Here is a 14,229-nt window from a genome sequence, read left to right on the forward strand (position 1 = left end):
AGCATGAGGTACGTGTGGGTGTTTGAACATATGGATTTGGCTCTGCTTTATCTCATTAAAAATTTAACTGGCCACCCTGGCCATCCCATACCAGCAGATGCTCTATGTAAATAGATCCTATGTCTGCTCACTGAGCCTCCATCCAGAGGGGGCCTGTGGGGAAAGACCCCTCAGCTCTCCTCATGCCTGGAGTTCTCCATGTCCCACTGTGAGAAGGCACAACCCCTCCACCATCAGGCCCTCCTTCATTGGAGGACAAGTTTCTTGTGGCTGTGGCACAGCTGTTTTTATGGCTTCCTCTGGCTTTTATATGCAGAGAGAGTCTGATCTGAGCATTTCTATAGTCGTAAAATTCCAAAGTGAATGACTTCTCATTTCCTAGTGCATTTTCTTTAGTTGTCTAATGCAGCCAGACTGCCTTTCTCGGGGCTCTTGTTGAGAGTCCCTTTCCTTGCTCTGCCAGGTTCTCTAAGAGCTGCCTGTGTTCTTTGGCTCTTGGTCCCTGTGACCCAAGTATAAAACCGGAACTTGACTCTGACTGTTCTTCAGCTTCTGCTCCCTCTGTACCCAGGGACCTTTGGGGTCACATTGAGCCACTCAGGTAGTCCAGGGCAGTTGCCACACTAGGGCCCTAGCCTGGGTTGCATCTGCACATTGCCCCATTAGAGAGCTGTTGTCATGTTCAAGGGATTGGGACCTGGACATTCTGGGAGGGGTCACCGTCTGCCTAGTATAAAGTGCTCCAGGTCACTTCCCCTGCAAAGCAGAATCACACAGAATCACACAGAAGCTGGATTATGGAAATGTTCCTTCCTCCTGTCCCACTCACAGGTGTCTGGCTACCCTGGTCCACATGGACTCACAGCCATGGCTGGCAGCATCTACCCCGGCCCAGCATCTCTCTTGGACCAATCAGAATCGTGGAATCATAGGCCCCAGGAGATACCCCTATGGCAGCCCAACATGGAGGTAAGTTGTGTTCTTGACTTAGGAAGTGAGACACCTCATATTTCTAAGTCTGACTGCTTGATTTTGAAGACTGAATTCTAAGATCAAGACTCCCCAGCTGCTCAAATGTTTTCTGGTTTTGTGAGGGTTTTTTTAGTTAAAAGAAATACCTGAGGGGAGTGCTCAGGTATTTATTAGCACGTGCCTGAGGCCAGAGGAAAGGCAAGCTGACAGGACCAGTTCTTTGGGCTGTGTTCATTTTTATTCAGTTTCCCTCATAAGACCCACTGTCCTAGGGTTGAAAATCATTCATTTGAGTCAGAGAAGATCCACAGCTGTCTGTAGTCCGTGTCCCTTTCCTGGGAGTGCTCGAGGTGAGCGGCTCTGTGATGCTCCATAACTGTGTGTGTCATGTTCAGTGCTGCTGTCCACGTCCTGGTTGTTTCTGCTTTTTGACTATAGGTAATGCTGCCTTCTTTGTACACATTCTCAGTTTATTTCTTTAGAACAGAACCCCACAAGCAAGTAAGAAGTAGGTTTTGTTGAAAAAGTGACAGAGATACAGAGGTAGACTTCTTCAAAGAGGAATGGCTCCAGAGCTGGGAATTCCAAGAGAATCTTTTTTTTTTTTCCTAATTTTTTTATTTGTAAATGGACACAATAACTTTATTTTATTTGTTTATTTTTATGTGGTGCCAGGGATCGAACCCAGTGCCTCACACATGCTAGGCAAGCGTTCTACCACTGATCCACAATCCCAGTCCCTCCAACGGAATCTTTGACACACAGTAAACTTCAGCCTACAGGGACAAGGCTGGAGCATGAGAGGCCCTGTTTCCACCACCCTTGCTGCTTTGCTTTGGTTCAAAGCAGGGGCACACAAGCAGCCTCATGAGAGTGGGCATGTTGTTTCCATCTTTCCTGCCAGGACTCGACATCACTGGACCTGAGAGGAATGGGGCAGGTGTTGCCCGCCCACCTGATGGAAGAGCGACTGATCCGACAGCAGCAGGAAATGGAAGAAGATCAGCGCTGGCTGGAGAAAGAGGAGAGATTTCTGGTAATCATGTTTCAGAGCAGTTTCTTCCACTTTGAAATCCCATTAGGGTCTACTATATTGCATGTAATTGCAAAATTTTTACATTATCCAAACAGACTTCATTTCACATCTGGTCCCTGAAATGTGCACCAGTGAGTCATTTGCTTTCTCAGTTGCTCATCGAGGTCTGTCTTTAGGTTTCATTATGCTCTGTGGCTTTTCATGACCTCACTGTTCACATCAGAGAATCCCACCTAGTGTCAGCTTGCAGTACTGCAGGGCGCCTGCACTCCTCTGCAGCATGGCCTCACAGCCCTGCCCCAGATGCAGCTGGACTTGGGAATGAGAAATGTCTTCCTTCAGGTGACCTTTAGAAGTCCCTTGGGGACCAAAAGGAAGTGCTGGAGCAGAGAAACCTCTGTGTTCCTAGACACCAAGATTCATTCATTCACTCACTCACTCACTTATTTATTTATTTATTTATTTATTTATTTATTTATTTTAGTTGTCAATGGGTCTTTATTTTTATTTATGTATATGCGGTGCTGAGAGTTGAACCCATTGCCTCACACATGCCAGGCAAGCGCTGTACCACTGAGCCCAGCCCCAGCCCAACACCAAGATCCTTTTGGAACTTTCTAAGTTTTATTTTGAGACAGGGTCTTGCTGAGTTACTGAGATTAGCCTCAAACTTGCCGTCCTCCTACCTCAACCAAGTCGCTGGGATCTCAGGTGTGCCCTGCCACATGTAGCTAATGTGAGGCCTTCTGACAGAGGCCTAGACCTGTGTGACCCTTGCTCTACCTAGAATGTGACCAGATGTCCGGGCAGCTTTCTCTGTGTGTGCACAACCCCCATAACACTGGTGATACATCCCCAAGCACTCTAACACAGGTCACATGATGGCCTATGTGGCTACCTGTGTTCTTCAGTGTGCCCCTCACCGTCCTTCAGCAGCAGGCATCTGAGTCTGCCCTGGCTCCACTTTTCTACCTTCTCCCAGGTGGCTTTACAGCTTGCTTTTTCAACCATAATAGCTCCTCATTGTCATTGACCTTTTTTAGCTATGTATTCTCTGTGCAAAGGCCATTGATTTTTTAGGAATATCCTGTCATTTTCTAATAATGTATCTCAAGAAGGCCTTTATTGATTTCCTTGGATGCCCAGTTCAGTACTCATTACCTCATTCATATATATAAAATCTTTCTTTTTTAACATTTTTTTTAGTTGTAGATGGACACAATACCTTTATTTAGTGTTATTTATGTGGTACTGAGGATCAAACCCAGTGCCTCACGCATGCTAGGGAAGCACTTTACCACTGAGCCACAACCCTAGCCCCTCCTTTATATCTTGGTTTTTGTCTCCTGAAGCACATGTTGCCTGCCTTTGAATTTGGGGGTTTTTCCTGCATTTTTGTCTATACCTGCTTTTCTTTCTGAAGTTGTATGTTTTCTGTGATAGTTCTCCATGAAGTACAGTCTCGTCTCTGTGTCTTAAACCTACTACATTTTTCTGGAAGATTTCCCCTGTCCAATCATGCACACCTTTTCCTTGGGTAGCGCTCATCCTGTGTTTAGGAAGACGGATACCTGTCTGAGTCTAGGACGTGATTCTTCCAGGATTTGCTTTGCTTAATTTGGAATTCCGTGGTGGTATTGATAAATGAGAATGATTTATCCATGGTCATTGCTGTTTTCAAGATCCAAACCTTACTTGTTTCATGGAATGGGGTGAGTGCTTCCTGTCCCATCTCAGATGTGGGCATCAGACTCCAGGTCTGCAACTGAACCTGGAGCATTTCCAACAAACTCTACTCCCCTGGCTCTTAGAAACTGAAGTGTTGTACTTTCTGTCTCTCCTCTCATGTTCGTGTCACATGCTTGGCTCGGATTCCTGAGTCCCTCCTGAGCCTCTCCTCTGCTGTCTACCTTCCAACTGTCTGAGTCCGTCACCCCACTTCACCCTGGACCAGCCCTGCTCAGTGGGCTCCTTGCAGATTCCTGTGAGCAGCTGTCCCCTTACTCATAGACCTTGTGATCTGGTGGGCAGTGCTGGGTGGGTGGTCTGAAAAGAATCTGGAGGGGAGTGTCCCACTGAGGGGCCAGCAGGCTCAATGAGTGGCCAGCTGGGGAGCCAGCCGTTGGAGACTCTGAGTGGAGAGCAGGTCTTGGGTGAGGAAAGTCAGGACAGCTGAGACCCAGGGCATTCCACAGCTGGACAAGGGCTGGGGCGGCCATGTGGTGGAGTGTTCCCATAGCACACATGCGGCCTTGGGTTTAATCCTTGGCACTGCAAAGAAATAAGAATAAATGAACTGAGTTGAAGTCTTCTCTGAAACATTGTCCCCTCCAGGCTATTTCCTACAGTAGTGCAGTAGTATTTTTTTTAATATATATATATATATATTTTTTTAATTGTTAATGGACACAATACTTTTATTTTGTTTATTTATTTTTATGTGGTGCTGAGGGTCGAACTCAGTGCCTCGCATGTGCTAGGCCGGTGCTCCACCCCTGAGCCCCAGCCCCAGCCCCATGCAGTAGTATTTCTAACATGTAACCACCCCATCCTTCTGGGTTAAGATCCAGTGGCTGCCAGAGTGAGGGCCTACTATTGCCAGCCCTGTGAGCCAGCCTCCCGTTCTTCCTTGTGAGGCCAGCACTAGTTAATTGTGTAGCAGAAGCCCCATGACTCCTGCCTGACATCCTGTGGCCTCAAGATGGTATGTCCTGAACCACCCTCCCTCCTGTCCCTAACTCAGAAAGAATGGTGCCATGTCTGAGAATCTACTGTCAAAATTTGAGTTCTGCAAACTGGCCATTTTGCCAGGTGCTGGCAGCAGGTGGGCCTCAGTCTGTAGAGAGGCCTGTCTTTCCTACCAAGCCCTGCTTGAAAATAGTAAATTGGCTTCTTTTTTATTACTGTGTGCAGGGTAATTTTCTAATGTGGCACTATACTAAAAAAGGATCTTAACTTTAAAATGAAAGTTCTGCCATATAAAGCCTGCTTTGTGTTCTGAGAAAGGAAATCAGGAGTGGAGAGCTATTTTCCCCACACACAGCAGAGCAGTCAGTCCCTAAGAAGGAGGAGTGCCAAGATGGGAGCTAAAGAGTAGCAGTGGACGGTCACTGTCTGAGGACAGCCTCTGCACTGGCTACCGCCCTGCTGCAAACTTCCCGGTCTACGGCTGCAGAGTGTAATCAGAGGAGAAAGGACTTTGAGCCAAAAGTCTAAAGTTTGTCATTTTCTAGAGTAACAGCAACATGAGCTTGGAGTCTGTAGCTGTCCAGACCCAGAACAGCTGGAGCTTGGCTTACCCCTGGTGGGAACATGGCTGCTGCCTGTGACCCAGCATTCGCCCTTCTGACATGTGCCCAAGGGGATTAAGCACACATGCCTAGACATAAAAGAATGCTTCCACAGCTTTTATTTGTGCGGCCAGGAATTGGAAACGACCTCCTCGCCTGCTGATGTTCATACCATGGAACTCTGTGCAGCATAAGGAAGAGCAGACTGCCCCCCACAAGGCTTCAAGTTCAGTCCACCAGAAAAGAGACAGGTGGGAGTGATCTCGGGCTAGAAGAGAGGTGTGGTCCCTGTACTAGGCCTAGGGCAGGGTGTGTGGGAGCCTGCTGATCCCCTGCTTCATATCTTGATCCAGGTGGTGTGCTTTGCACCTACAGAAACATGTGTTGAGCTATGCACTTTCTAATCAGATTTTTTAAAATATATTTTTATTAGTTATAGTTGGACATTTATTTTTTTATTTATTTCTATGTGGTGCTGAGGATCGAACCCAGGGCCTTGCATTTGCTAGACAGTGGCTCTACTACTGAACCACAACACCAGCCCTATTATTAAATGTTTCTAAAGAGCATATATCTGCTAGGGAACATGGTCAGTTCATCCCAAACATTCTGTATTTATGTGATCTATTTGTATAAGATTTTTAGGGGCTGGGGATGTGGCTCAAGCAGTAGTGCGCTCGCCTGGCATGTGTGTGGCCCAGGTTCGATCCTCAGCACCACATACAAACAAAGATGTTGTGTCCGCCGAAAAAATTAATAAATAAATAAATATTTTTTAAAAAAAGATTTTTAAATATAAATTGTTGCATTGTATCTTTGTACATCCTTAGAACTTTCTGTAAGGGGGTGAGAGAGGACTTCACTCAGGCACAGAACAAACCCAGCATCTGACTTTTTTGTTTGTTTTTTAATATTTTTTTTTTAGTTGTATATAAACACAGTATCTTTATTTATTTTTATGTGGTGCTGAGGATCAGACCCAGTACCTCACATGTGCTAGGGAAGCACTCTACCACTGAGCCCCAACCCCAGCCCAGGATCTGCTTTTTGATTGGTTTTGCCTACATCACTCCAACCCTCTGTGTGGCATCTTGCATTCAGACAGGCCATGTATGAGGAAGGAGCTTAAACAGGGGTTTCTATTGGTTCCATGGAGCACTAGATAACTGTAAGTGAAAGAATACGTTAGACATACATGTTTTGTTTGCTTGATTGACTCCCACCTCCACTATTTAAAGGCTGTGTTGCCCCCAGCAACTAAGTGTGCCTTTGCAAGCTTTTGATGCTCACCCGCCCTGCCATGCACTGCCTCAGCCGCAACAGCTACATAGAAGAGGGTTTGGCCCATGTCCAGAGGGGCAGAGACAGTTGGCTCAAGGAGGAAGGCCCAGGACACTTTCCCCCACCAGCATCCAGGTGTCCTCAGAAGACAGGGCAGGAGGGACAGAGTTCACCAACCGACAGTTTTCTGCCTATGGATGGGCAGAGTTTTGACATGCTGCCATATGGTGTGACACCAGAAGAGAAGCCTTCTATGTGGAAGCTCACATCGAGACTCTCAAGTTCCCAGACCTACGCCCAGCAGCAATAATTCCTTTCTTAGAAATCCATCCCAGGAAATCATCAGGGACTTAGTCACAGATCTGTCTTTGTAGAAGGGACATGGGCCCAGGCCACATTGCTTGTTGTGAACTGATTTGAACCCCACCCTGACCTAGAGTCCATGCCCAAGGCTGCCACTTTGTTTTACAGGCCATTCATTGAGGAGGAGGGCTGCCTAGCCCCTCAGTTCTGTTTGAGTTTGCCTCATGCAGGTTTCCACACGAAGGCTACAAACCACTGATGTGGCTTCGGCTTGTGAGCATACGTTAACTCGCAATAACTTCTTCCAGGGAAGAGTAAATGGATTTTATCTTTCCCTTTGGTTTTCTTATAGTTTCTTAATTTCTCTATGGAAAGTGTTTGTTTCTCATTGTTGCTTCAGTGACAGTCAAGCCTGATTCCCCCTCTGCTAGGATTCTAGCGTGTCCCCTAGAAGTTCACCTGTTGGACCTGAATTCTCAGTACGAAGTGTTGGGAGAGGCCAATACCAGGGTATCGGGCTGTGGGGACGGAGCCCTCCCCAGTGAGTGAGCACCTTTCTCTAGAGATTGGCTCAGGTATCCAGGAAGTAGGCCCCTTCTCCTCTGCCTGTACCCAGCTGCCTTCTTCCACTGTCCACCTTGAGTCAAAGCAGCACCAGCAACAAGCTTTCTCACTGTGTCCTGGGGTTTGGACCCAAGGCTTGAATAAAGCTGCCTTTGTTCCTGCAGCCCAGACACTGCCCATGGCTCACCAGCTGGGATGGCTGATTGGATTAATGTGGCTCTTGTTACATTTCCTTGCTCTGTATCTCTTCAGGGGGGTACTCCTGCTAGGAAGTCTGTCCTCCAGGCCAGGGGCTGCCTACCTCTGAATTCTCTCCTGGGTGCATTTCCCACCCAGCCACAGTTGCTCTGTCTTGGGAGGTGGTCCACTCTGCTCTGCCTCTGTGTGGCACTGGATTTATAGATCTGTGACATTTGCAGTAAGAACTTTCTTTTAAAAGTACCAGTGAGTGAGGCTGGACTGTGGCTCAGTGGTAGAGCACTCACCTAGTGTGGGTGAAGCACTGGGTTCAGTCCTCAGCACTGCATAAAAATAAAGGCATTATGTCCACCTACACCTGAAAAAAATATTCTAAAAAAGTACCAGTTAGTGATATTGTATGTAGGACATGTAAACATAGAAGGTAATTTCACCTATAGAGTTTTATTAAGTTTTGCTTTTCAGAGTTCAGAAGTATTTATTCAGATCTTTTCTGGTTTCCTTATGGATACAGTTGTATCGTGCTTTGTAGAATTCTGCTTTCTTGACACTCATTGAGGACTTAGGTCATTTCCCACCTACATTTACCTATGATTTTTAGATGCATATTTTCCAATAAAAATATCATAATTTTTACAGCTTGGAAGTTACCTCTGGCAGCAATGTGAGCGTGTGCACCTGCGAGGTACGGGACTGGGTGTGGTCTCATTCTGCTAAATGGACATACATCAAGTCACATGTCCTTCTGCCCTTTTCTCACTCTTAGGGCTTTTTGTCCTATTTCCTCGGGCCTCTGATTATTAAAAAGTTTTTCCATAAGTGAGTGTAAGTGTGTGTGCCTGGGTTCAGGGGTGACACACAAGCTTCACATCTGCCACAGGACAATCCTGGGGATCCTTAACAATGCTCATCAACCCAGAGTCCTCTCTTTATAATTAGCCCCCAGCTGCTCCTTTACCCATGTCCTACACTACCAGTTCCCAGACCTCAGCGTCTGTCACAAGCCTCCTGCACTCCCCCTCATGCATAGGAGGAGGGAAGTGGGCAGAAGACAAGAGGGAGCCTGTCCTAGAAGTTCACTTCCAGCCCACCGTGGAAACAAGCCTGACTGATCGGTGCAGAACTCGAGGCTCTCTCCGGACTTGGAAGCACAGACCCCGTGGAAGGAAACCACTTCAACTAGAGAAGGCCAGCAGTGGGGAAGGAAGACTGTCTGGGAATTGGCTCTATAAAGAGGTTGGCTACATCAGAGGACAGTTATATTGTAGAAGGAAGGAATCTTTTTTTTTTTTTTTTTTTTTTTTATTGGTTGTTCAAAACATTACAAGGCTCTTGACATATCATATTTCAAACAGAAGGAAGGAATCTTAGCCAGACCTGGTGGCACACACTTGTAATCTCAATGGCTTGGGAGGCTGAGACAAGAGGATCATGAATTCAAGGCCAGCCTCAGCAACTTAGCAAGACCTTGTCTCAAAAAAACGAAACAGGCCAGGGATGTGACTCGGTGGTAAAGCATCCCTGGGTTCAGTCCCTGGTACCAAAAAATGAAAAAGGAATTTTGAGCAGAATCTGCCACTGGGTTTTCAAATTTAAAAATAGACTTATTTCTGTTTTTATTTCTATAGAAACCTGATGTGAGGCTATCTCGAGGCAGCATTGACAGGGAGGACGGGAGTCTTCAGGGTCCGGTAAGCTGGGGCTCGTAGTGTGTGGGCATCCACCTTAATGATACCTCTAATGTCAGACAGAATAATCAATTCTACAAGTAAAGTGAACATTTCACTAGGATTATTAAGACATTCTCTGTACAGAATTCTTATGCAGATACTTAAGTTTTCTGCCCATTATTGTCACAGGCCTTTTAGTAGTAAGCCACAGTTCCTGTAATCTTAAAAAGTATGTACACATGTACTATTGTTACATACGATTTCCATTTGCTCAACGTTTTATATACTACTATTGCTGGTTATAAAAGTTGTCATAGTCACATAAAACTTATTCAAACAAGATTTTTTCCCCCCTTGGGGGTGTTAGGGAAGAGATGCCTGAAATTCTCTTTAAAGAACTAACTTAAGGGCTGAGATTATGGCTCAGCAGTAGAGCGCTCACCTAGCACAGGCGGGACCCAGGTTCGATCCTCAGCACCACATAAAAATAAATGCATTGTATTGTGTCCATCTGCACCTAAAAAATAAATATTTAAAAAAAAAAAAAGAACTAACTTAAAGGCTGGGGCTGTAGCTCAATGGTAGAGTGCTTGCCTTGCATGCATGAGACAGTGGGTTCAATCCTCAGTACCACATAAAAATAATAAATAAATAAAATACAGATATTGTGTCCATCTACAACTAAAAAAAAGTTTAAAAAATGAAGAACTAACTTAGAAGGGCTGGGATTGTAGCTCAGTGGTAGAGCACTTGCCTAGCAAAAACTAACTTAAGATTTAGTTCAAATATATTTAAAGCCAGCTAGAAATACTTCCTAGTGTTAGGAGGGAAATAATTTAAATCATTAGGATTTGCACCTTCTGGTGTCTAATAAATGCATACACATTTCCTCAAACACATCTACCCCAGCAGGTGAATTCTTCTGGCCCTTTTGAGGTTCTGGGTAGAAAGAAACCTCTGAGTTGACTTTCAGACCTGCCACTGTCAGCACTTACTTTAAATTTCTAAAACTTTTTTTCTCCTCTTGTACTAAGGATTGAACCCAGAGACATTTCACCACTGAGCCACATCCCCAGCCCTTACTTCATTTTGTTTGGTTTGGTTGTTTGGCTTTTTGAGACAGAGTCTGGCGAAGTTGCCCAGGCTGGCCTTGAACTTGCATGTGCCATAGTACCTGGCCTAAACATCGTTCTATGTATATAAATTACATCCAGTTTTGAAATAAGAGGTGCTGAGGATTGTCTGGGCCTTTCCGTGATAAGCTTCTCTGAGTAGCTACAGCACCATCTTAATCACAGTCCTGGGTTCCCAGCACCTAAGTGCATGGTACGGAACCACCCTGGCCTATGCCGTAGCTTCAGCATCCCCTAAGGTGTGATGCCAAGGTCACCCATTACCAACCCGCAAAGCTTTGGCATTTTTCCCATCAATGTGTCAGCTCAGACTCTGCTGGTAGCCTGAGTCTGACGTTCCTCAGCTCGTAAGCAATGTTACATCACCCACCAAGCTCCTTTCCTAGGCTGAAAAGACTCAAGTACAGCAAGCATTCTTTCCTGACTTGTGAAAAACTCTTCAAGGACTCACTAGTGAGAGAATTGCTAATAGGATATTTGTTAGAAAAGAAAAATTCTTTGTGTTCCAAAATGTGGCACATAGAAGATACTCAGAAAATACATAGAACAAATGAATGAGACCTGGATAGGAGGATTACTCAGAAATGCCTTATTCACAAGAACTGTCAGACAACACATGACAGGCCTACCTGCAACGTCATGATTTTCTGCATGCCAGACGTAGACAGTAAGAGTGCTTAGTGCTTAGTACTGCAAAGTGCTGTGTGGAATGGGCTACACGTGATACTCATATTACTGTCAGGCCCTGTTGTCACCTGTATTCCACAGACTTAGCTGCTGCAGAGACCTCCTTGCAGTGCCAGACCCAGGCAGTAAACTCCTGTGGCCACCCGGCAGAGCAAGCTTGTCTGTCTTCCCCATGACCACATTGGTCCTTTTCTAAAGACAACGTTTAGTTTGGCACATTTCTTGGAACTCTTTAGCTTTAACCTTTTTTTTAATATTTATTTTTTAGTTGTAGTTGGACACAATACCTTTATTTTATTTATTTTTATGTAGTGCTGAGGATCAAACCCAGTGCCTCGCACATGCTAGGCAAGTGCCCTACCGCTGAGGCATAACCCCAGTCCCTAGCTTTAACATTTTTGAAATGTTCTGAGAGAGCTGTTTGGGTAAAAAGCAGCACAGCTTGTGAATGAGTGTGCTGTAGCCAATAATCATATTAATGTGTAACTAGTGCATGCACCTAGTTAATAGTCATTAATGACTAGCTGATGGAAATAAACCCCTTCTGTGTGCATGACAAACAGAGTCACATCTGCACCTTTAAGATGGCCTGTGAGTCAGTAGCATACTCAATTTGTGACTGCAGCCCAGGACTGGGTACATCGTTAGCTTCAGAGAAGAAGTATACTGAGGCCCGGCAGGCCCATGACACGTGGCCCAATCGATGTGTGGAACATGGGATTTCCTTCCAGTGCCTGCCCCTCCAGAGTGGAACCTGCTTGGCTGCACACAGGCACGTTTGTTAGGTGGTTCCAGAATGTTTCAAAAATTGAGTTTTCTAGTTAATTGAGCTTGGTTGTCACCTAATATCAACTAGAAAGCTCGCCGAGTTGAAAGCCTTTTAGGAATTGTGTAGGTTTTACCGCCAAATCTTGGTGCAGCACAGCCAGCAGGCACTGCATCATGTTCTGGCCATATTAACCACCATACCCAGCGCAGGCTCCTCTGGCTACCTGGCACCTCGCTGCTCCCCAGGCGCACTCTCTGTCCTCCCTCCTTGCACGTGGCTTGGCTCCTACCTAGGATGAGCTTGGCCATCACAGCCATCTCTAAGCCTGAGCTCAGGACTCTCCTTCCATTGGCCCTGTGCTGTCTGGAGTGGGCACAAGTGTCTCTCTCCACCTCTCTGTCAATTTCTGTTTTATTCAGCTTTTTCACCACTGTGACTAAAGGGACTCAACCAGAGCAATTGTAGAAAAGGAAAAGTTTATTTGAGGGCTCACGATTTCAGAGACCTTAGTCTTTAGAAGGCTGGCTCCATTTCTCGGGACTCAAGATGAGGCTGAACATCATGGTGGAAGAGTGTGACAGAAGGAAGCAGCTCACATGATGATCAGGAGGCAGAGAGAGAGAGGTCTCCACTTGCCAGATACAAACATATACCCCAAAGCCACGCCCCAGTGCCCACCTCCTCCAGGAACACCCTACCACTTCATTTGCCACTCAGTTAATCTCTATCAAGAGATTAAATAACTGGTTTTGGTTAAGACTCTTACAACCCAATCTTCTCCTCTCAACCTTCTTGCATTGGCTCACACCTGAGCTTTGGGGGGATACCTCATATCCAAGCATGGCAGCTCCACAAGGGCAGGAGCTCTGGTTTGTACCCAGTATAGTATCAGCTACAAAGCAGGGGCTCAGTGCCTGCTAGTTGAAGAAATGCAAGCGTGAACATGGCATGTAAGGTAGAAAGCACGTTGCTTAGGACCCGTCCCCACCACCAGGCTCTGAGAGTCTGCAAGGTTGGGAACCAGGGTGGGAGCTAGGGATGCAACTCAGCAGTAGAGCTTGTGCTGGGCACAGAGTCACAGCACCTGCAGTCCCAGCCCCTGGAAGGCTGAAGCAGGAGGATCACTTGAGCCCACTAGTTCAAGGCCAGTCTTTCAACATAACATAATAAGACCCTGTCTCTTTAAAAAAGAAGAAGAAAATGTAAGTAGTTAAATTAGTTAGTTAAAACAGGATAAAATCAGGGTGATAAATGGCAGGTTGAAAACAACTGTGATTCTGGGGAAAATAGTCATTTTAATTATATGTACTGTTTCATTGTCCTGGTATTTTAAAGAAGTACCTCTTTTCAGTAGAAAACAAAGCATATTAAATTATGTGTATGTATCATTATTTTAAAATGAGCAAGAAAAGTTTTTCTTTTACAAGGTTGGGTATGGTTCTAAAACTTTTTTTTTCCCATTTTAGTTATAAAACTCATTACTTTAGGTTGGCTGTACACCTCTAATCCCAACAGCTCAAGAGGCTGAGGCAAGAGGATTGTAATTTCAAGGCCAGCTTCAGCAACTTAGCAAGTCCCTGCCTCACAATAAAACATGAAAAATATGACAGGGCCTGGGGACGTGGTTCAGTGGTTAAGCACCCCTGGTTCAATCTCTACCAAAAAAACAAGGGACTTATTACTTTAAATGCAGTGTCAGGCATAAAGACCTGGAGAAGGACTGTTTCCATTAGAGGCCTCCCCTTACCCAGTCCCTGTTTCCTTGCCTTGTCCTAGAACTGCTGGAGGGTTATACCCGTTCTAATGTACACAGCGCTTTAGGGACACTGACAGCATGAGCCCATGGGGACTGCCAAACACCCCAGTGCTACCAGGTCCCTATCTCTTCATTGTTGATTGCACCCTTACTGTGATCAGAGGGGGTAGAAGGACCCTGAGCATGAGATCAGCAGTGGACACATGCTGGGAGGGCTGGGATTTCAGACCTTTGATGGCAAACCAGAGACATCCATGTAGGAAAGTTCTAGATCTGTATGAATACCAGAGTACCCCGAGGTTGCCTTTGTTACAGCCCTCCCCACACACACTATTGGTATGAGATGTCACCTGCCTATTTCCCCACACCACTGAGCCCTGCAGGCAGCTGTCTTGTTCATCCCAATGCCCAGCATCTGGCAGAGTTCCGGGAGTGGATGAATAGGGAAGAGAGTGGGATGGTTCTTTCCCTGTATACATCAGTACATTGACTCAATTTTCCTTTCCCACAGACTGGAAACCAACACATCTATCAGCCTGTGGGCAAACCAGGTCAGTGAAGAAATGAGTT

At 45.8% G+C, this 14,229-nt stretch overlaps 1 protein-coding gene across 21 annotated transcripts in view; it reads left to right on the forward strand.

Annotated features, from left to right (window-relative positions):
* Positions 1–14,229, forward strand: part of Ptk2 (protein tyrosine kinase 2) — a 238,148-nt gene that overhangs the window by 210,473 nt on the left and 13,446 nt on the right. For 13 of the 21 annotated variants that reach the window (XM_078016629.1, XM_078016638.1, XM_078016630.1 and 10 more), the window contains 4 exons: positions 832–969; positions 1,877–2,008; positions 9,273–9,335; positions 14,171–14,210. In XM_078016629.1, the coding sequence (XP_077872755.1) occupies positions 832–969; positions 1,877–2,008; positions 9,273–9,335; positions 14,171–14,210 (373 nt within the window). Of the gene's footprint in view, positions 1–831; positions 970–1,876; positions 2,009–8,283; positions 8,915–9,272; positions 9,336–14,170; positions 14,211–14,229 lie in introns of those variants that run through there. The other 8 variants (XM_078016631.1, XM_078016633.1, XM_078016637.1 and 5 more) reach the window with 2 other exon arrangements.

Source organism: Ictidomys tridecemlineatus, chromosome 7, assembly GCF_052094955.1.
Source record: "Ictidomys tridecemlineatus isolate mIctTri1 chromosome 7, mIctTri1.hap1, whole genome shotgun sequence".
Taxonomy (NCBI): domain Eukaryota; kingdom Metazoa; phylum Chordata; class Mammalia; order Rodentia; family Sciuridae; genus Ictidomys; species Ictidomys tridecemlineatus.